Raw genomic sequence first — 24213 nt, 5'->3', positions numbered from 1 at the left:
GCCTGGACTTTCTTGCCATATTTATTTTTATGTTTCATTGCAGCCGGGAGGTAGGGCTTTTAGAAACACCAATAAATATACTTTTCCACATTCCCAGTTTTCAGATTAATTTCATGCTGCTTTAGAGATTAGAGATTAATTCCACCCTTTTTTATACCTTGTCCCTTTCATAACCTGCATTGAGCCCTACTGCAATATTTGTATTGTAGTATCCGCTAATAAATGACAAGTTCTTTGCTTTTTTAAAAACTATAAATTTTGTGACCAATTCTAGTCACACGATGGCGACATTTCCAACTGGGGAGGAAATTAGAACACACGGAGAGCCCATAGTCACATATAACTAGTGCATTGCTGAGTGGTAATTTAGAAGTTCTGAGTTTGAAGCGATTAAGCACTCATGAGAACTAGCTTTAGTAATTAGTAGCAGCTTTGATGTTTTCCACAATGGGGCTATTTCTCCACTCAAAAATATTATTAGAACATTGGAATGTTGGGGCTCCATTAAAGAAAGTGAAGTGCATCACAGCTAATAATGGCCAGTATAAGCCTCCTGCTCCAACATTTCATTGTTTCTTTATAGCTCTCCTTTTTTTTAATTTAGAATACTCTACCCTTAGTAGGTTGAGTGTTCTGATTAACCTTATTGCCCTTCTGCCTCAGCTATGCTGGTGTTAGAGGCCTGTTTCCCTGTTAAAAGCCTGAGCTGCTTTTGTTCAGAGCCCTTAACAACCTTCATAGCCCTCAGCAGCTGACTATTAGCCTACAGTCCTTTTCAAATCTCATATTCATTGTAAAGTATGCCTTCACAACTTTGTGAAGGAATGTGGGGATTGTAGGCCATGCCACTGTGAAGAGGAGGTTATTATTTCTACTAATGTAGATAGAGGAAAACTCCACATAAAAGTGGGGGCTGTGGTTACACAGCTTTCTAGAAATTTGTGACTGGTGTAAAAAGATCAGTCCATTTTATCGGTGTTTACAGGCAGGTTTACCTGTCTACTAACAAGAGGGAGAGAGAGGACATTTTCCTGACAGGTGGACTGAATATTGTCTCTAATTGAAAGAGCCAAACACAGAGAATTCAGTCTACCTATATGAGCCTAGAACAGCTACCTCACAGTTAGGCAAGGATATTAGTTCTCTAAGGAATGAGAACTCTCATCTTCCTAGTGTAGCATGCTTTACTTTTGGGCTGTCTACCTAGCACTGAAGGCTATCCCCCTATCACCCAGACATATGTGCATACCTTTTGTTGGGTGTGTCATGTGATGGAGTGAGATGTGTGTGTATTGAACCATTTAGAATTCTAATCAGTTGTTAGAGTTTGGGCCTAACCTGTGCTGTCAAATGTATTCACATAGTTGGACTGAATTGTTAGTTTGAGCTTTAGCGGTCTACCAGAACCTACGTCAACACACTGGAATACATAGTTAGAAAAGATAAGTTATGGGTCAGCCTTTTTTTCTCCTTGAGCTTGTTTGAATGAGACCCCTTTGGCAGTGGGTTAATGGGGTGTCCATCACATTTTGGTATCAGACCACAGCTTTTTATGGCTGCCCCATGCTGCTCCTCTTCCTCCTCTACTCAGTGTTGACCTTCCCAGTTTTTCGGCCCTCACAGCCAATCGCAAGCATTGCCTGGTTGTAGGCAGAGCAGAAACCTGGTACTGATACCAGGCTCGACAGAAGGGTGAACTGCTTCTTGGGTCGGGGCTTGAGCAGTGTCTGGCGCCATGGAGTTGGTGCAGCCTGGCCATGGCAGCTCAGCAGGATAGGATCCTCTTCTCTGTGCTGCTCTGGCACATTACTCTGTCCCTTGTTAGAAATTCAAAGCTGAAATGAGGACCTGTTGTCTAAAAGTTAACAGATGTCTTTAAAATGGAAAAAGTCTGATATTCTGAGTAAAACATGTACTTCCAACACCCGCAGCAGTATGTCAGAAGATTCACCTGTGTTCCACGGTAGCTTCACACAGAGTTCTGTGAAGAACTAGAATGCTAACATTCTTTAGTTATAACAAAAGTGAGAAACTCAACAATGTCATGATTCCCACTTCCTTTAGTCAAGTTGTTGCATATCCATGCATGAAAACGCGATGGCTTCAAAATCATTTTTGTTGTACATTAATTAAGAAAATGTATAAACCGTGTTAAAATGTTCATCTATAAAAGAAACATTAAGCAAAGCTGAGAACCATTTATATGTGCACAGCCTCGTCAGTGACTCTAAAGTGGTCTTCTCCAGCAGCATGTGCCCCAGAACAGGCACATTCTGTTAACACTCTAGTTCTTTATTAGAACTCTATGATCTTGACAGGCATCTATTAGTGCAGGAGGTGTAGTGATAATTGGGTTGATACTGTAATGATGCTAGACTCATTCTAGCTATGAATCTACTGGACAGATATCAGCTAGGCAGTCAAAATTCAACATTGTGATAGCGTACAGCTGTCTGATTTACATATTAATTACTCACAGCCAAACTGCAGGCATATTTGATCTATTCCAAAATGCTTCCATCTGTAGGTATGATCAGCAAATCTAATGCAGCCTTGGGCTACCATTCTCCATTTCAAACAATTCTATAGAGCAGCCCCTTAAATTTGAGTAAGACAGTATTAGCCCATGTAAATCTCAATTGCAGTTTATCAAGCATTGGCAAAGCCATCAGCTTCGGCTATAATATTCTACAGTATGCAAAAACAGGAACGTGCATGTGCTCACATGTTCTTGATGCACACCTTCACACCTTGAAGCCAAACCTTTTGGCTTTGCCAGTACTTTCTTTGCATTGCGGTTGCTTTCCAGGAAATATTATACATACAAATATCAATGAAAAGGGGTACAACAAAAGCTAAATGGAACAATTCAAGTCAGCCTACAAAATAAGGCTCGACCAAAAAAGCCTTGCCATTCAGAGAGGTGCACTGGATTAATATTTGAAGAATGACTGTGCAGTAAGTAAAAGACAGACACAACAAAAAGAATTGTTGTGTTGATTAGTTAATTAAAATCCACTTCCTTCGTTTTCATTAGTATCTTGGATTGAAGATTTTGTGTTCAAAATGTGCTATTAGTTAAATAAAGACTTATGGTATGCTTGAGGTATCTCCAGAAACCAAACATGTCGCTTTGATTCTTTTGTAGAACATGGAGGTTCCAGCTGTAAGCAGGCAACATGCCACACTTCTCTTCAACACTGCTTTGGAGCAGGGAAAGTGGGAGCTTTGCAGACACATGATACGCTTTCTTAAAGCCATCGGTTCTGGCGAATCAGAGACCCCTCCTGCAACCCCTACAACTCAGGTTTGTTAGAACCTGTAAATCATGAATTTCTTAATTTGTTACCTATTAATGAATTCTGCTTACCTTAATCTGTAGAGTAGCTGTTTGTTTACCCATTTATCCATGTATTTTGTTTTACAGGAACCATGTGCAACTGGTGGCTTTGAGTTTTTCAGGAATCGAAGCATTAGCTTGTCTCAGTCTGCAGAGAGCCTCACATCCAGTAAATTTAATTTACAGAAAACGTTAAGCATGCCTTCTGGACCATCCGGCAAAAGGTAATATTTAAAATAATATGCACAATTCAAGACTCCATTTATCTATCTCCTGGTGCTTTTTTATCCTTTTTTGACGTCATACACTTAGATTCCGAGCTTTGGCACACAAACTAACCAGACGGCCTAAGTATTTCCACACGTGCAACAGAGCAAAGCCAATAATGGGAAGCTGGTGCTGAGGTTACATTGTTTAGTTTTTGTTTTTTTGCCAGAAAAACATGCCACTGTGGGGACCATATGCATTCAATGAAATAAAAGCATTAAACAATAATCAGTGCTTTTCGTTTTAATTTAACAATATAGGGACGACGTAGCAGGAGTATTAAGAACAGTTTAAGGTATGCTCTCTAACTTTGATGAATTGCACACGAAAAATGATTCTTATTGGCCCACATCTACTATTGTCTTTAAATTACAGTAACCAGAACACAGTTTAAACAAGGTGACTAAAAATAAAGGCTAAAGATAGAAAGAAAAAAACAATTGGAAAGCTGAAATTTAGGCCACCAGCTCAAGCATTAAAGTACTTTTGATTTTATAGCAGATGTGCACGGGATCAGGTTAAATGCTGTCACTCAAGTGCAAGTTGGCTAGGTGGGCCGACCCATTGCCCCATGTTGCTTCCTGTGATGAGCGGAAGCAAAATAAGAATGGCATTTGCACAGACTAGTGGATTAAGTAGCCTGACCCAGAGCGTGCGTGTGTGTGTGTATTCCATAAGTGTCATAGAAAAAGATGTCAATAGGCCAGACCTAAATAGTGGACCTGATAGAATATTGTTTGTGCAAAGCATTGTGGTGGTCATTTTCAGTATGACATTTTCTCCCCTAGGTGAAGTGAACTGCCTCGAAGGCGCGTGAAGACTTAGTTACTTGTCTTGATTAGTATTTTTTTAAATGCTGCATATTTCAAGCAAGACCCTTCTGTATTCCTTAAGTATATCCTTACACATTTGGTGCTTGGTCATAAAGTCATGTACGATTACTTCACCAAACTCTGGGAGGAAGTCAGTCCTTCAGTTGGAAGATGGAGTTGCTGTAGGCCATTGTAAGCTGAAAGCTGTTTACTTAGATGCTGCTCGAGTAAAAGTATCACATTTCCCATCACTGATCAACTATCTCTTTCCTGATGTTAGTCTTGTGGCCTCTCTGTTTTAGGTTCGTTCTTAGTGTACATTGGAGGGGGAGTTAGGGAGAGACTGAGATAGATATTGATCATTTTGCCTACATAGCATAGACGATAATGAACATTATGAGACAGGACACAACTGCTGAAAGAAAGAACAGTCTTTCACATGTAACTGATAACACGTGATTTGTGTCCACAAGGCTTGTCACAAACACATGGTTTCTTACATTCTGCTCTTATGGTAATCATATTGTGTGTCTTTTCTCTTGGCCTATCCATGGAAGGCGGAGCGGTATTTTTAATCATACAAGGCATGTTTGGAAAAGTGGCATTACTGAGAGCTGCTCCTAACCCAGTCACAGTGGTGTAGGGTCCTGATGGAATTCACCTGCAGCTTCCACCTTAGGTCGATGCTAGATCCTTGGAATCTCTAGTGACGTAGCATAAAGAAACCTTTGCTAATTTCACTGTATCACAGATCTGATGGTTCTTAGTCTACAAAGGGAATTGGTGTAAAAATATCCTTGGGATATTTGGAATAAGTACACTAGAATTTGCAGTTTTCTTTGATCTACAACCTTTTGAACTCTGCTAGCTCATCTTATCAAATTGCTCAACCTAGTTCTACACGCCAGTTTCATGCTTATTGGTTGGCATTTTTGATGTATTCATTTGCTCACTGGATGTGCTATATATTTAGTGTTTATTTAAACCCGTAGGAGGCTGCTGTAAAATCTTTTGAGGTTTCGTCATTTGCTCCATATTCCATCCCTTATTTGTTAAAGGCAATGGGATACACACAGCTATTTTTTGAGCTGGTTGTTAAAATCTGAATTATAGTTACACACTTTTTTTTTTCAGATTCATGTATCAAATCCTTCTGCAAGGAATCTAGTTAAAACACTTTTGACCCTGTTGATGTAGTAGAGCTGGAATGAATAGCCGTGCTAGAAGCTGGCAAGTAACACATTTCTGTCCTGTCTGCAACAACATTCATTTGAAAGTAAGAAACCCATCTGTATGCTAAGAAGAATGAAATGTGTAGCTATATCATTCCATTTGTCAATTAAGCCCTTATCTCGGAGTGAGTCCATGCATCTACACACTACAGGCTCTTTCGATTTTTTTGGGGCCCCTTGAGTGCAAAGAGGCCCAAGAAGATGAGAGATGTTTTCATGGCTCACTACTCGATCATTCGTTTTTATTAAATGCTTAATGTTCACAGGAAAATATTTGAGGTGTAAATTTGAGAACTAGAAACTTTTCCCTATAGTGAATGAAGTTACACTAAGATAGTTAAGGTGCTTGCAGGCTGTCTCTGACCATCAATGTCTGCTTGGCAATTAATTACATTGTTTATTCTGAAAATAATCTATAAAATCCATTTGAAAAATAGTCCCAAAAGTACAGTCCTTGACATTCTAAAATTCTACTTTCAAATAGACCCTAAGGGGCAACAGTGAATAGACCGTGGGTGAGGGAAAATGGGTTATTAGTTGTGTGGCCTACACAAGTAATAAGTCCACAAGTTCCCCTTACTGGGAATCAAGCACCCCATTGTAGCGCTTGACTTTCTTGGGTAGTGAACCAGAGCAGTCCAAGGACTAGTTGGGGAGGTGGTATGGGCTAATAATCACCACTTACTGGTAAGCGGTAATATAACACTCAATAAATTATTGTCCAGTCAGTGCCTTTTCTTTAGAAAAGGGACCGTGCATTCATCACACACTACTAAATACTATGCATTAATTTACAAATATATACATGAGGCAAATTAAAAATACCTTAGATGGCATTGAATATTCACCTTTAAAACGCTAAAGGGTCATACAAACGTATAAGTTAACTCTACTGGCTTGGTCAACGTTCAAGATCAACAAAGCAAATGTTGAAGAAATCATTTTCTAAGTAAATGCTATCATCAATATTAATCATATGTAAATGCACTTAATGTTAATAAAGTATGTTCACTTAGATCAGTAATCAATGTCAACATTATTATATCTATAAGGCATTTTTAAATGAACAAAATATGTCTATGTGCTTTTCATTTAAAACCATGAAAATGCAATCATAAAAACAGCTGCCACAGCACATCACTTTCTTGTCACATTAAATGCAACTACTGTTTCATCCCCTAGAGGGCGTTGTACACGTTGTACCTTCCTTAAACACCTTCAGGCCACATTAAATGTAGCCATAGAACCAGTCCCGAGAGGGTGCTTTGCTCCAATCTGTAGAGCTAAAGCTCCAGCCTTTGGAATGCTTTAAAAATGGTGGAAAAATCACAGAAGATTCCATGATCCCGCAAACATAGGGTCATTACATTTAAAACTCTTTGGGAGGGAGGAGGGGGGGGGGGGGGGGGACTGCACCCATGCTGTCTTTTTCATGTTGGCGGTGGCCTCTCTGTTCTGGGACTACACAAGCAGTGGAAATCACTTAAAAATATTCTGCTAGACAGGCCAATATATATGGGGTGCTCATTCCTGGGAGCTTGAATGAATGATGAGCGGCTTTGACCACCCGACCACTCGTTTTTGCTGTGTGGCCTTGTGCCACACAGTGTTTACTTTTTCGTTTTTTTTTCTCTCTCGCTCTCTTTTTGTTTTGTTTTTTGTTTTGCTAGAGGTGCCTGGTCCCATCTGGGCGTCCCTGCTCTTCCAAAATGTTGGGGGCAGCGCAGGGAGCCTAGCCCTGGCTGCCCCGCCAGCTCCTACACAGCCTGCAAATCTGGGTATGCCTGCAGGAGAAGGCAGCTTATCCTTCCCTGCCCGCGCCAGCAGACAGAGATCTCTTCAAACATAGTGGGCACTTTCTTCCCCACCAGGCACGGGGAGAGGGGTAGGCCCACCACTTCTCAAGGAGGGGTGGTGGGTTGTTTATGGCAGAGCACCTCTGGCATTCCTGGACTTCGGGGTCACAGATAGGGTCCCGGCCCCCTTTACTGTATTTTACCACCCGTGGGATGAAGGAGTCCCCATGCCATTGGAAAGTCTGGGAAGGAGGCCCCATGCACGCCCCCATCATGGAACAATTAAAGACATCATCCTGCCCTGAACCCCAGGAGAGGCAGTGGAGCGCCACATGCTCAGAAAGAGCTCTTAGGTCGCCAATCTTCATAACGCCATAACTGGGGCCCTGTTTGGCTGATCTGGAAGATCTTGGGCTTATTGCACTCCTGGTGGCGAGCTCTAGCCACTAGGGACAGTTTCAGCAGATGTCCTCACCTTCAAAGCAGTCTAATCTACATAGTGCTGGTTCTGCTGGGTCCCTAGTCCAGCCTTCATCCTGGTCTTTGTCTTTGGAAGCAGAATTCTATGTCTTTCCCCCAACTGGCCCTTAGAGGGTTTAAGGGGCCCTCTGTAGACCTACTGACCACTTTGTCATCCTTTTGTGCACCACATCATCCTGCAAAGGCAGAGGATCAGTTACATCACCTTGATCCCAAGAGAGCTATTAGTTTTTAATTGGGCAAGAACTAGAGAATTTCGACAGGGTGAACAACTTTTTGTTGGATTCTTGGGAGTAAAACAAAAGTGGAAGGTAGTTCCAAAAAAGAGCGATTGTGTTATGGATTAAGATTTGTTATGGTCTAGCCACGAAACAACCTCCAGAGGGGCTGTGTGCTCATTCAGCTAGGTCAAAGACTACTACTGCAGCTTTGGCTCGAGGTGTAGTGGTGTTAGATATGTCAGGCTGCAATCTGGGCATATTTGCACATGTTCACCAAGCATTATTGTTTAGATGGTCAAGTCAGGAAAGAAGGGCATTTTGCTTAGTCTGTCCTGCGAGTTTTCCTAGTGTGAGCCAGTCCACATACCCACCACCTGAGAGGTACTGCTGTGGTATCTATTCAAAAGGTGAGGAATCTGCAGTTAGACGTCTTTAGCAGAAGAACAGTTTACTTATCTTTGGTACCAGCTTTTCCGGTAGAGGCTTTGTCTAACCACAGATCCCTCACCTGCCCTTAAACCTCTCTGTTCTGTGGAAGGGACTAAACTAAAGGTTCATGTTGTTACACAATTAAGATTTTAGGTATCTGCACACAAAAAATGTATACTTGTCATACACATTGCAGTTGAATATCTTAAGGCTACACGTCTGTTGGTACGGGCGAATTGCAGAAAAAAACTGATGCAGGCACTAGCATTTGACATATGTGCAGGAGAATAGGCGTCACAGCAGCACAAGGTGAAATTGCATGCAGAACCTTGATGTCGCATGATGCAACCTGTCAGCGCTGGAGGATATTGCTATACAAAAGTTTCAGGATCCAGTCTGATGCCTGGAGGTATTCAAAAGGTGAGAAATCTGTGGTTAAGTTCTCCACCAGAAAAGGCATAACGAAGGTAGGTAATTAGTTATTTTCTGCCACGCTGCTGTTGATGTCACCCCATGGTACTAAAAAAAAAAATCTGCTTTCTTACTTTCTCCAAGCATTAGAGTCTAGTTACATATTTGGACATTTCGAAATGCTTTAACTTAGGCTTTGGAACTCTAAAAATGAGTTGTTCAGAACTCTGCTAATATCAGGACTAAGTGACCTCAGTGTCCAACTCAAAATATAAAAGAATGTCTTATAGTCTATTAGAATGAATCTGTCTTGTTTGTTAATGGAACACATTTGGAGATTGGGGTCTGGATGAGGGATAGAATGCAAATTAATCCATGAAGACATTCTACAAAGATTACAAGGTGTTACCAATGTCTCATACGATGTGCATCTGTGATGAATCACTTGTAAACAAATGGAAGCAATTGGTAATTTTAAATGCTGTTTAAGGAATGAACCTGGCTTGATTAACAGTATCAAACTTAAGGCACTCTCAAGCTAGCAATGGCAAGGGAATGAATTAGCAAGGAGAGACTTGACAGCAAGAACGTGATAGTGAAAAATACCAATGTCCCACGGTGCAGATTTATAAGATATTCACTCTGTCAGGACTCATTAGAATGTCTTTCACGTGTGAAGGCTTTAACACATTTTTTATGTTGACCTATCTATGCTAGCACCACAACTGTCCTCAGAATCTGCCTTGACAAGGGGGTATGTAGATTTATCTCCTAGAGAAAGTAGCAAACAAAATGTGAATATTAATGCAGTATTCATATTAGTCTAGAGTACACAACTGGTTTTCTAGAGTTGTTCTTAACACAAGGCACATGTAATGACTGTGGAATAGACCCTCCTGATTATAGTCCAGTGAAGAAGATCATTGCTGTTACACAAATTCCACTGTGATCTTTTAATTGGCACTTGAAGGCGGACTCTCTCTCTCTCTCTGATATTCAATGTATGACTTCACTGACTCAAGAAACTGCAGAATTCTTTAGCACAAACTTCCTCAGACAATGATTCACTTTGGAAAAATGTTGCGACTACACATTAACTACAGTAAGTCGGAAGTGTTCCCATCTTTTCTTATTACCTTCTTTTTAATTGGCTCATGTACAATTTAGATAAAGTAATTCCGCAGGAGGACAAAAACATTTATAACATCATCAATATACTAGAATACCTTGTTGATAGGTTGGATGCTGGGATTAAATTCCCATCTTCATGACAGGGCTAATATTGATAATTGCATGTTATACTGTTATGGGAATACCTGGGATTTTTCTTTTTCTTTGAGTGGGTAAATGGAATCTATTTGGCAACCCCTAGCGAATTCCAGGAGTGTGTGTGCTCTCCTTTCACCACCATCTTGGTGGACAGAAAGAGATTGAAGTTCTCTTTCGCACGGAAGCTAATGCTTATATCATTTTTCTCCCTGAGCCTTTCAAGCAGAAAGATTGTTTGGACCCTACACGGGCCCACTAATGCCATGTTGATGAATTGCTGCATGGTTGGTACATAATGAAATACCATTAGAAACTGCATCTCAGTTGTTGGTTCTTGGTACCGCCTATTTTGGACAACCAACAAACACAATATATCTATGTGACCAAAAGGGCTTGATGGACGTAGGGGTATATTACTTAAGTAAGTTGGCCATTGGAGCAAAACATTACAAAGGAAAGTGTCACCTATTTCTGTTTCCCTGTTAGTTTTTTAGAATTATTTTTTACTTCAATGATTAGTTTCTTTCGGAAAACCATGAGCAGCCTTCACAGATCACCCCTTGCTGAATTTGCTATTTTGCTTACTTTACAGAAATGTTTAACCTTTCATGTTCACCCATGAGTTTCACACCTATGTAAACCACAACATGCAAATAGGTAGAAACCGCAAAACAGTAGGAGAAATACACTACCACCTAGAAAAATGGAAATGTGTATGGATGGGTCCATTAAGCATTGCTGGTTTGTGTTCTTCCTCCTTCCAAGCTCTCATCCCCCACACACACCCCTCAGCCCTCTCCCATCATTTTTAGGATTACTCGGTTTTCCCTGCTTTCCGTTCTGCACCGATGAGCCTTTTTTGAGATTTCAGTGTTTGTGGCTCATTTGCTAGTTTTCTAATATGCTCATGTCACTATTTCACACACTGGCTGTAGTTCAGTGGCGGTAAAACCATCATTCTCACCCTCTTCCATCTCTGTGGATGATTTCTAAATGTTGGGGTTGTCCATGATAACTTATATCCAGTGTCTGGAGGCTAACGCACATTCTTACCTGTTCAAAAAGGGGATCATGTCTCTGTAAACAGAGGTTTTGAGGTTCTTGTGACCAATATTGCTCACTGCTCAGCATAATTCCAACCATTTGCCAATCCGTAGTAACTTATTAGCTTCAACAGAAGATGTATCTACTGCAGCTCCCTAACTAACCACGTTATCAACTTTTTTCAAACTACTCTCACATAGGCTGCTAGGTGTTCTCCGTACTGAGGTTTTTGAGAGCCCTAGAATGTCTCTGACATGGAACTCTGTGAGACTAGTGTTTAACCAAAAACCTACCTCCTAATACTTTGCAAGTGAGTAGGGAGAAAAAGGGATCACTGTGATGCACATTGCACTGGTGTGGTTTATAAACTAAAATCGTTCAATCCGATAGAGACTTCTAGCCTCAGATTCCCTATCTTAAAATATTTACCAGCTGTTAGACAGGATCTGGAAAGTCTTCAGCAGTACGTCCTGGTAGGTTGTGTCAAACGTTTCTGTGTTGAATGTGTTATGTATGGTGCCTATATAAGCACCACCTCAGTGGACTGACTTCAGTGCCTTTCTTTTTGCACCATCGCCGCAGATAGATAATGGCTATATCGTCACTATTTGGCCACATTTTCCATATTTTTGTCACTTTTTTTTTGCACTTTTGCTCCAAGGGTGCTTTAGGGGTATACCCAAAAGATAATACAGGAGTATTATTGCTGCCAAGCATAGGGAGACGGACTTGCATCACATGACATCAACTCTGGCTCCTACTAGACCCCTAAGACCATCCTGGTCGGAGACCATGCCTACCTTCTTTGTTAGGCCCTGTGGGTATTTTGACTGGGGCGGATCTGAGGATCCTATTGGCTACCCTAACCCCCATGAATGCCCTCTATTCTGCTCTGTACCTGACAAAGCCCAGCACCCCTCAACTCCAGAGTACCCAGCGTACCTCACACCTGAGAGCCTGGTGGTGCAGGCCTGAACCTCCAAAGTCTATCCTGGCATGTTCCCTACCACTTCACTGGGTAGGGAAAGGCTGGACACCTTCTGTAAGATAATTTTCTCTTCCTCAGCCTTGCACTGTAGTCATTGAAAACCGCTTGCCTCTTGGAACAATAGAGCCACACTGTGTGGCACTCAGTTGCGTAAGTGCTGGCTGCGGATTTGGAGAGCCCCGAGCCATTCTGAACCAGTTTATTGCTAATAGCAGGGACTCAACAAGGTTTACTATCAGATGCTGGCTGGATGCAACAGACTCACTGGGCAAGTCCGTTACTTCAGCAGTGGCATTCTGTCAACATGCCTGGCTGGCTTGTTAAGGATGTGTAGGCATCCCTCATGGACATGCCTTTTGATGGCACTCACCTTTTCGGCGACAAAGGAGATTCAGCGCTTCAAGGAGGTTGTTTAGGCTCGCCATGGTCCCACGCCAACCTCACTCTTGTTTTTGCTCCTTCTGTGGCTATGACAGGGACCAGGAACCACTCTCTTTCTATCAGAGCCACCACAGCTAACATGTTTCCCAGCCTTTTTGTGCCTTCGGATGCAGCTCCCACAAGTCCCATGGCAGTGAAGACCAGAGGCCTGTCCAGTCTGTCCCCTCAACGGCAAACTCCTTTAGTATGTCCTCGCAATAACACAGGCACACCTTTGGCGGCAGGATCAGGCACCACCTGCCCTAATTGCAGTCCATAACTTTGGACAAGTGGTGCTCCAAATTGTCTGACAGGGTTACTTACTTCCACTTCTAGAAACCAGCTGACCCTGCCACCACCCTGAGGTTGTCTGGCAGAGGACCACATCTTCTTGTTGAATCAGGAAGTGGAGGCACCTTTTGTCAAATGAGCCAGTGAGAGGCTGCCAGCATCAGAAGTAGGTTGTGTTAGCTAATTTCGCTACTTTATGGTGCCTAAGGAGAATATTAAATCTGTACCCTCTCAATGCCTTCCAGAGTAAGGAAACATTCAAGATGCTAACACTTGCCTAGGCCCTGTCTGCGTTATACCTAAGAGACTGGATGGTAGTGTTGCACGTGCCAAACACCTAGACTCGCATCCCTGTCCTGCAAGCCTATCATCATTTTCAGTGTTCTGTGCACCCCTTTGACCTCCCCATTGCTCTTTCGCTGTTCACAAAAGTGATGGTGGTGGTTGCAGCACATCTGCTGAGTTCAGGGGTCCCAGTCTTCCCCCACCTCGACTTTCTGGCTGTTGAAGGTTGGACTCCCCAGGTAGTCTTCTCTCTGCTCCAGTCTATGGCAACCCTTCTGCATTTGCAGGGATTCCCTGTCAGCATGCCACTGTCACACCTGACTTTTGTCTGAGCTATTCTAGACACAGTGCAGTTCAGCCCCTATCCTCTGGAAAGAAGAATCCAGGACATTTGTTCTATGATCCCAGTGTTTCAACCTCAGTCCTGGATTTCATTGAGACTGACTTTAATGCTACTGGGTCTGATGGCCTACTGCAATCCTACTGGTGTAGCATGCTCTTTGACGTATGCAGGCTCTGCAGTCGGACCTGAAGTCTCAGTGGGCGCAGCAACAGGAGAATCTTTCTGACGTGGTCCAGATATCGGCTTGAACTACAAAAGATCTGCAATGATGGCTGACGAACCGCAATTAGATCAGCGACAGACACCTCTCCCTTCCCCCCACCCAGAGCCCACAGTAGTAATGGATGCATCCCTTCTAGGCTCCAGCGGCCAACTGGAAGAGATGGTGATAAGAGGTTTCTGGTCTCCAGCAGAGTTTTGGCTCCACATCAGCTTGTTGGAGTTGAGAGCAATTTACTATCCTCCCGACATCAAGGAAAGGCTACATCCAAACAAATAGGGCAGAGTGGGGTTGTGGACCCTGTGCCAGTAAGGTCTACGATACTGGACACGGCTGGAACCTTAGGACATTTTCCTGGTTGTGCAGCACCTGGCGGGATCGCCAAACAGCAGAACAAACAAACTCACCGATCAATACCTTGTGGTCCACGAATGGCGTTTGCACCCGGTGGTGGCTCAACGTCCCTTTCAGGAGTGGGGAGAATCTTGGCCAAATCTATTCACCACCACTGAGAACGTGCAATGTCAGCACTTCTGTGTATTGGAGTTTCCTAGCTGCTCTTGTTCTGAAACCTATTCCGATTAGACTGGAACTGTGGACTCCTGTACATCTTTCGACTGATCCCATTCCTGCCCAAGTTCTCAAAAAGATCAGGACCAACCAGGCACAAGTCATTCTATTGGCTCTGGAATGGGCATGGAGTGCATGTTATCCAGAACTCCTGGGCATAAGCATTTGTCCTCCGATAAGGCTGCCCCTTCAGAAGGACCTCCTGCAGTAGCAACAGGGGAGGATACTCCATTCCAACCTGTACACCCTCCAACTTCGTGCATGAAAATTGAGCTGCAACTATTGTAGGTTTCATCCTCCATCCCAAATTCTGTGATGACATCTTGGAAGCTTGATATGCTGAAATCCACTTTAATCCACTTTCTGCCCCCTTGTCTGAAGTGTTGTTGTTTGTTCTGTCCTTAGCCCAACAAGGCCTTGCCCTGGGCACTAAATATCAAAAGAGACTCAGTTTTAATCACGCTGACGTCCTAGGACGCATTGGCATTTAGCTTCTCAGTTTCTAAGACAGAAGGAGAAGAGATACAGCATCCGTGCCTCCAAAGGTAGGAAGGCCAGTGTCCTTGTGGGCAGTGATAATCTATACAGTTTGGTATTGCTAATTATTCCTGCTTGTGAGGGGCTTATGAGCACACCAACATTTGATACTGGCTTGGGGAAAAGCTGTGGAGTTGGTCCGCTGGGCCAGCGTGAATTAAATGGAGAGTCATTTGATATTTAGGATTTTTGCAATAGGACTTGCTTGAATTTTCGTCCAAGTGCCTTGTTGGTTGGTTCTGCAACATTTATTGTTACTGATGATGACCCGTTGGTAACCTATGTACTGCTAGGGTCGAAATGTCAACAAGGAACTAAATGTGGACTATTACTTAAAACATTGTAGGGTATTTATCACATCTCAAACACATTTCAAATTCTGCTTGTTGTACTGTGGAATCACTGCATTTTTACAGCCACATGCCTTGTGGTTGTATATATTTGTAAATATCACTGGTGTACTTAAGTTCACTTCCTCACTTTTCACTGTGCCATCACTTTGTAGGAGCACTGTTATTTTTGATCCATCCGTTTTTACTGTTTTTTAATGATATTCCTTGATGGTCCAATTGAAGTTGGTATATTGATTTAAGAAAGAGCTTGATTTGCTAAAGAATAAAGAAGCACTTCTTTACCATAATCAGTTTAGGAGGGAAAGTTTTCCTTGCCGTGCAAATTTAAGCATATACTTCCCATGTACCTATCTACTGCGTTAGCTCGTGGGGTCCCTGTCCTGGACATTTGTCAGGTTGCTACATGGGTGTCCTTGCACAAGCTTACCAGACACTACTACCTTGACTGTCTGATCCATTGTGATGTAAATTTTCCCCATTCGTTTCTTTAGAACTTTTCGGTCTGAGCCAGTTCACAGGCCCACTTCTGGGGCGGTATTGCTTTGTTATCTATTCTAAGGTAAGTAATCTGCTGATAGAAGTCTTTATCAGCTGAACAAGTTATTTAAGTTTGGTAATGCCTTATCTAGTAGACACTATCAAACCGCAGATTCCTTACTGATCTTCCTATCCTCCCCGTTCAGCAAATTGGACTTTTCTACCTAAAAAGGTAATTGTAGGCCCTTACATTCTGCACACTGATCTCACAGCCTTCTGATGTGACTCTGTGCTTCTGGCTCGGAAATAATCACAAACTGAAGTCAGCACACTGAGGTGGCACCTATATAGGCACATGTCACATCTGGCGGTGATGCTGCTGACGCAGAGCCCTTCAACGCCACCTACCCATGTGCAGAGGTACTGCTCAAGATTTACCAGTTCCAGACCGACACCTGGGGAATATTCTAAGGCAGTGGTTCCCAACCTGTGGTCTGGGGACCCCTGGGGGTCCGCAAAGCCTTCTTAGGGGGTCCGCGACTGCTTAGAAATTTTTTAAAAATATTGACAGATTAGGTCCCCAGCCTCCAGTAATGACTCGGGCGGGGGTCCCCGGATTCCAATGATGATTCAGTGGGGGTCCCTGGGTTCCATTAATGTTAAAGTGGGGGTCCACAGAAATCAAAAGGTTGGGAACCACTGTTCTAAGGTAAGGAGTCTGCAGCTAGATGGTCTCTTGCGAGATAAGACGTTACCAGAGGTAAGTAACTTGTTCCTTCATTGTACAAATGTCAGAAACTCCTTGTTCGGAGTATAAGGAAATCCTCCAGTCTGAAGCATTAGCTTTCATTTGAATGAGGCGTTCAGATATGTAAATCTTTCCATCATTTTGTTGCATTACAGGTGGAGTAAGGATAGTGATTGCGCTGAAAACATGTACATTGACATGATGTTGTGGAGACATGCTCGAAGGCTCCTGGAAGAAATACGACTGAAGGACCTTGGTTGCTTTGCTGCTCAACTTGGATTTGAACTGATTGGCTGGCTGTGCAAGGAGCGCACTCGAGCAGCCCGTGTCGAGGACTTTGTGCTTGCTTTGAAAAGGCTACATAAAGATTTTCTTTGGCCATTTCCAGTCATTCCAGCTTCCTCTATTAGTTCACCTTTCAAGAATGGGAAATACAGGACAGGTATGTTAGAAGCCTGTTTCTTCACTTTCCTTAATCATCTCTAAGCTTGTTAATTCCTTTCAATCTATATTGGCCTGCTATGTGGAGGTGGTCCATGCAACCTCTAAACCAAAATATATAATTTGTTAAAAACAATATAATCGTTTTCAAATATGACCTATGAATATAATGTAACCGCTGACAAGAATCTGTCTAATGACATTATAGCCTGTAGTACTATGCAGGTTTATTGGCCGCCTTCTGAATTTAAAAAAGGATGACTTAATTGTAACTTAACCGCAGTTCAAGACTCTAATTCAAATCATGGTCAGTGGGGTGTGGTATTCAAACCTGTTTCTGTTTGGTTCTCTGCACAGAAGAAACCATGTACAGTAAAGTAGTATTTGATAGAGCCTTTGAGTTGCAGATTCCTTACCTTTGAACTCTCAACAGGCATCAGACTAGATCCGGATGATTTTCATGAGCAGTACACCTGCATGCCGTTAGGTGGCTTCGATCGGCTCTGCGTTCGTCGTCGGCATCGTGCAAGCCAGATATGATGTCAGGGGTCCTATATGGGTGCCACCACTGTGTGCTGATGTCAGTTATTTTCTTTCTGCACCAGCAAGTGCTGATCTGAAGAGAGCTACCCATCAGTCAATTTTTACCTGACTTTTTTTGAACTTTTGTTAAGACTTTTTCGAGTTTCTATACTCCTGATGCAAATTTTATGAGGCCAAGTGCCTCATTTTTGGGCAGCCTGGCCCCACTGGAGAGCCATCGGCCCCATGGGGTCGGAAGATGCCCCTTCGGGTTCAGTGCCGGCAGCTCTGGCACAGACCCTAAGGGGTACCCAAGGATCCAGATCGGGACCAACTCCGGTCGAGAAACCTCGACCATCCCAGGCCCTGATGCTAGTGCTCCCAGTGCTATCCGTGACCCATAAGCAGTTGCTGACCCCATTGTAATTGCTGACTCAGACACGGAGCGGGATGGGCATCGTACAATGCCAGTGGAAGCCATGCCTCTCAGGTCGAATCCTGAGCCTTAAGCTTACGGCTTAGGCCTCTGGGATCAATGGGAGGGATCGCTGGACCCTTTAGAGTACCAGCACCCTGAAGAATTTATGGGCTGGCATTCAGACTTGGGTGAAGCAAGCGGACTGGATACTCCCCAGATACCAGTATTCTTTCTCCCCCTTCCATGGCTACAGAGGAGGGAGCTTCATCTTTGCTGTTGTGCGAAGAGCAGCGGAGGTCCTAGACCTGGAGTTGCCTTCAGTGGCAGTCAGGACTAACCTCCTGACAGAGGTGCTTCAATGTAGGCCTTCATCCTCGAACCCCTGCTCCCATTCAATGAAGCCTTTACAGATGTCCTGCTGGGTACTTGGTCCAAACCCAACACAGGGGCTCTTGTGAACAGGACTATCGCCGCTGCCATCGCCGTGCTCCTGGCGACCCACGTTTTCTGATGCAGCACCCCACTCGTGAGAGCTTGGTAATTCAAGTCTCCACCTACCATGGTGCGTTCCCTCACGCACCCTCGGATAGGGAATCGAAAAGGCTGAACTCACTTGGGCAGAAGATGTTTTCTTCTTCCAGCCTTGCATTGTGGTCTATGAGTACCGCATGCCTTTTGGGACATTATTTCCACACGCTGTAGGATACGGTTGCGCAAGTGCTGCTACAGGTCACGGAAGAGTCCTGGGCTGTACTTTCTTTCCCAGGCAGTTGCTGATGGGAGAGGCGCAGCAAAGTTTACGATCCGATGTGGATTGGACACGACTGATTCCCTGAGGTGTCACACCTGGATGAGGTCATCTGGCTTTTTGGGGATGTCTAAGCCAATCTTGTGGACAGGCTCTTTGATGGCACCGGTCTCTTAGAGAAAAAGCAGACTGTGCTGGAGTACTTCAAAGATTCTCGTGCCATGGCTAGGTCATTGGACCTGACGTTGACCCCTCACTGCACTCAGTCTGCTTTTTGCCCCTTTTATGGCTACAGGAGGGGCACACCCCACCATGTCAGTTTCTGTCCAGCCACCATGTTGCACATGCTGCCCATCCTCTGCTTGGACACGGATGTGGGTTCCACCGACCCTGTGGATCAGGAAGCCAGCGATCTGGCCAGTCCAATGCCCACCATCTGCAACTGCCTCCAAATGTTCCTAGTCTGCCTGGCCCCCACCAGGGACCAGTCAGAGGCAGGGTTCGCTATCACCTGCTCCGCTGTCAATCCAGAACGTCAGACAGGTGGGTTTTGCAGCCAGTCTGAAGGAGCTATTCCCTCCCCTTCAAGACTACCCCTCCATTTATGCCATCATCCCACGATCGGATGATGGAGGATCACTTGGCACTTCCCCAAGTGGAAGTTGTGGCTATCTTGGCCAAGGGATCCATAGAGAGGGTTCCTGTGCCATAAGTAGCTTGTGGTTGCTATTCCCGCTATGTTCTGGTACCCAAAAAGAACCAGGGCCTCCGTCCTAGCCTAGAATTTCAGTCCCTCAATCTCTTCCTCAAGAAGAAGTTCAGAATGCTCACTCTGGCTCAGGTCTTTCCTGCCCTGGACCCAGGAGACTGCATGGTAGTGTGGGACTTGCCAAACCCTTACTTTCATATTCTTACCCTGCCTGCCCACAGACGTTACTTGTGGTTCACGGTTGGCCATGAGCACTTTCAGTTCACCGTGCTCCCCTTTTGCCTTACCAGCACCCCTCGGGTGTTCACCAAGGTGATGGCGGTGGTCGCAGCTCATTGGCGCAGAGCAGGGGTTTGTCTTCCTCTATCTCGACGACTGGCTGTTGAAGGCCGGCTCACGCCAGGCTGTCGTCTCCTACCGCCATACTATGGCGGGCCTCCTGCATTCGCTGAGCTTCACTATAAACATGCCAAAGTCACACCTGCCTCCCTCTCAGATGCTCCCTTTCATCAGAACTGTTCTGGACACAGTGCAGTTTCTGGATTATTCTCCCGAGTTGCGAGTCTAGGATATTTAGGCTATGATAGTGATGCGTCAGCCTCTGTTCTGGGATTCAGTGAAAATGACTCTGAGGCTACTAGGCATTATAGCCTCCTGCATCCTGCCAGTGACACATGCCAGGTGGCAAATGCAGCCTCTTCATTGGGATCTGACGTTCCAGTGTGTGCAGCATCAGGGTAATCTCTCCAACAAGGCCTAGATCTCTGAGAAAACTGTGCAAGATCTGCAGTGGTGGCTCACGAACTGCGATTGGGTCAGAGGCAGTTCCCTCTCCCTTCTCCAACCAGATCTGAAAGTGGTGACAGATGCGTCACGCCTGGGATAGAGCAGTCATCTGGGAGAGGTGGAGATCACAGGCATCTGGTCTTTGGCAGAATCCGGGCGCCACATCAACCTGCTGGCTGGCATTAAAAGCATTTCTTCCCTCTCTCAAGGGACAGACAGTGCAAGTGTTCACGGACAACACCACCACCATGAGGTACTGCAAGAAGCAGGGTGGCATCGTGTACTCTTTGTCATGAGGCTCTGCATCTCTGGACAGGGACTGAATAGCAGGACATATTCCTGGTGGTTCAACATCTGGCGGGCTCTCTGATCACTAGAGCAGGCAACTCAGCAGTTAGATCTGTTCATCGCTGTAGAGAATACGCAGTGTCAGCATTATTGCACGTTGGAGCTTCCAAGGCGACAATCGCTCAGAAATGCATTTTGTTTCGAGTGGAACTCAAGCCTCCTGTACGCTTCTGTCCAGGGTTCTGAAGAAGATCAAGAAGGGCCAGGCTCAAGTAATCCTTGTGGCTTCAGACTGGCAAGGAGAGTCTGATATCCCAAGCTGTTGAGCATGTCCATCGATTCTCCGATCAGACTGCCCCATCAGGAGGGTCTTCTGTTGCAGCAGCAGGGAAGGGTTCTGCATCTGAACCTGTCCACTCTTCACCTTCTTGCGTGGAGATTGAATGGCAGAAGTTGAGAGCTTTTGACTTTCCGCTCAAAGTTTGTAACATTATAGCAGTCAGGTGTCCCTTCACCAAAACCTTAAACGCCTGTTGTTGGAAGAAGCTTGTTGCATGGTGCACAGACAAGTCTGTTGACCCCCTTTCTATCCCACTCTCTGAGGTTCAGTTGTTTATACTTTTTTTGGCCCAGCAGGGCTCTCTTATGGGCACTCTCAAAGGTTATTTGTCTGCAGTGTCTGCTTTTTTGAAGTTGCCTGATCAACCTTCTTGGTTTAAGTCCCGTATTGTACATAGGTTCCTCGTTTTCTCCATTCCCATTCATAATGCCTCAATGAGATTTGAATTTGGTTTTGACTTTTTGATGTGTACTCCTGTTGAGCCTCTCCCCAATTGTCGTCTCAGACTTCTTACTTTGAAGACTGCCTTCCATGTGACCATTACATCTGCCCACAGAGTGAGTGAGCTGCAGGCTTTGTCATCCAAGTCTCCATACCTTTCTGTCTGGCCTGACAAAGTGGTGCTTTGCACTATGGCCACTTTTCCGCCAAAAGTGGTTGCACTCTTTCATGTTGGCCAATCCATCAACTTGCCTACTTTTTCCGCAGCCCTACATCCATCTAAGGAAGAGGGGAGACTCTGCCACCTGGACCCAAAAAGAGCATTGGTATTCTACCTTGATGGTATAAAAGAGTTCCAGGTGGATGATCAACTCTTTTTTGGTTATGAGGGTGCAAAGAAATGTCAGACAGTGCACAAGCAGACTATCTCCAGATGAGTTGTACTCTGTAAAAAGATCTGATACGCACTGTCCAAGAAGCAACCCTGTGAAGGTTTGTGTGCTCATTCTACCAGAGCCAAAGCAGCGACCACTGTGTAAGCACGCAGATTTCCTGTCCTCGATGTCTTCCAGGTGGCCACATGGGCATCCTTGCACACGTTTACCAAACAATACTGCCCGGACAGTCAGGTCCGGAGGGATAGGCACTTTGCCCGTTCGGTCCTGCAGGACTTTCTAGTATGAACTTAGTTTGAAGACCCCACCTCCAGGGATGGTATTGCTTTAGTGTCTATTTAAAGCTAAGGAATTTTCAACTAGAAGTCTCTATAATATGAACAAGTTACTTACCTTTGGTAACACCTTATCTGGTAGAGACATGTTGCAGTTGCTGATTCCTTAAAGACACACCCATCCTCCCCGCTCTGCGAGCTGATTTCTGGGGGCAGGGATGTCCCTTTCAGGGCCTTAGTTTTGACGCACCAGAAGTCATTTTCTTTATAGCTCTGCGCTTTCGGCATGGAAAGTTGTGAAAAGAAACTGACGTCAGTGTGCCAAGGTGGCGTCTAAATAGGACCTGCGAATGACGCAAACGATGGACACTGCCGATCGATGCCACCTAATGGCATGCAATGGTACTGCTCACCAAAATCTTCCAGATCCAGTCTGACCCTTGGGGAGAATTCAGAAGTAAGGAATCCACAACTAGAATATGTCTCTTCCAGATAAGGCATTACCAAAGGTAAGTAACCTGTTCATTGCGGGTTTAGACTTATAAGACAACAATCAAACATTGTTATCATTCAAGCAAAATTAGGTTTTGTTTGGGTATCATTGGTTCTGTCCCACCTCTTAAAGGCAGGTACTCTCCTGACGATCTGTTGAATGCCAATATTCATAGAATAGTAGGGAGGCAAACACTTGTAAAGTTTAAAAGAATGTACGTATATAATTTACCAGAAGTATTAAAGACAAGTCAAATCAACTGTCTTGAGTAACTTTTATTTTATTTTTCATTTGTGCATCTTCTAAATCACATTGTGAATTAACAGTCTGTTAACAGGTGTTTCATAAAACACTGCTTTGTCAGAGCTATAAAGATTACTAATAAGCAAATCAGTATGTTCGATGGCATCTGTCGCTGTAGATACGCATGTTCTGCAATAGCTCGCCATCTGGTGTTGGGCCGGAGTGTTACAAGTTGTTTTTCTTCGAAGAAGTCTTTCGAGTCACGGGACCGAGTGACTCCTCCTTTTGTCTCCATTGCGCATGGGCGTGGACTCCATCTTCGATTGTTTTTTTTCCGCCATCGGGTTCGGACGTGTTCCTGTCGCTCCGAGTTTCGGAACGGAAAGATAGCTAATTTCGGAAGATTTTCGTCGGTATTGTTGCGTTCGGGATCGGCGTACTTAGATTCCACACCGCATCGAAGATCGAAGAGCTCCGGTGCCCTTCAGGGTAGTTTTTCGATCCCCCGTCGGGGCCTGGTCGGCCCGACCGCGTGCTGAAGAACGCCGATGGAACGGACCCCGTTCCGTTTCTGCCCCAAATGCCACAATAAATACCCCTACACAGACCAACACTTGGTCTGCAACCTGTGCCTGTCACCTGAGCACAGCGAAGACACCTGCGAGGCCTGTCGTGCGTTCCGGTCCCGAAAAACACTCCGAGACCGTCGAGCCAGAAGACTTCAGATGGCGTCCGCACCGACAGCCCAACAGGAGTTCGAGGAACAGGAAGAAGAAGGTACCTTCTCGATCCAAGACTCAGACTCCGAAGGATTCGACGATACACAAACCGTGAGTAAGACGTCGAAAACCACACAGAGACACATTTACAAGGCCCAGGGGACGCCACTGCCATCCGGCCATGGCTCCACCCATAAATTCGGTGACCGACCGTCGGCACCGAAAAAGGCCCAAACAGTGCCGAGGTCGTCCGACTTCGGTCGAGACACCGGCACGCAGCCTTCTCGGGACCGAGAAAGTGCTGGAGACAAGCCTCGACACCGAGATGCCGGTGTGGACACGGCTCGACGCCGAGACAGCGGCACCGAAGCAGATCGACGCCGAGAGGTTTCGGCCCCGAAAAAGAAAAAAGTCACCTCGGAGCCGAAAAAACACGCAGACAGGGTTTCGATGCCGAAACAAACTGCAAGCGACCCAGCTCCAGGCTCTTATACAGAAGAGCACTCGCTAACCTCCCAAATGCAAAAGCATAGGTTTGAGGAAGAGCTACAAGCAACTGATGTGGACCATACGCAAAAGCGTATCTTCATACAGCAGGGGACAGGAAAAATAAGCACCCTTCCCCCTATTAGGAGAAAGAGAAGGTTGGAGTTCCAGACTGAACAGACACCACAACCAATGGTGTTGAAAAGAGTTACCCCACCACCCTCTCCTCAGCCCGTGATTAACGTCTCACCAGCACAAACTCCATCACTCTCCCCAGCTCACACCACCATGAGCCAGGGTGACCAAGATCAGGACGCATGGGACCTATACGACGCCCCAGTGTCAGATAATAGTCCGGAGGCATACCCTACGAAGC

General features: G+C 44.8%; 1 protein-coding gene across 2 annotated transcripts in view; it reads left to right on the top strand.

Annotated features, from left to right (window-relative positions):
• Positions 1-24213, top strand: part of RIC1 (RIC1 homolog, RAB6A GEF complex partner 1) — a 673031-nt gene that overhangs the window by 566692 nt on the left and 82126 nt on the right. For both annotated transcript variants that reach the window (XM_069240247.1, XM_069240239.1), the window contains exons 20-22: positions 3149-3307; positions 3428-3564; positions 16689-16975. In XM_069240247.1, coding sequence (XP_069096348.1) covers positions 3149-3307; positions 3428-3564; positions 16689-16975 — 583 coding nt within the window. The remainder of the gene's footprint in view (positions 1-3148; positions 3308-3427; positions 3565-16688; positions 16976-24213) is intronic.

The sequence above is a fragment of the Pleurodeles waltl genome, chromosome 1_2 (genome assembly GCF_031143425.1).
Source record: "Pleurodeles waltl isolate 20211129_DDA chromosome 1_2, aPleWal1.hap1.20221129, whole genome shotgun sequence".
Lineage (NCBI taxonomy): Eukaryota > Metazoa > Chordata > Amphibia > Caudata > Salamandridae > Pleurodeles > Pleurodeles waltl.
Note: the sequence above shows the minus strand (reverse complement) of the source record. Positions and strands in the feature narration are given on the sequence as shown.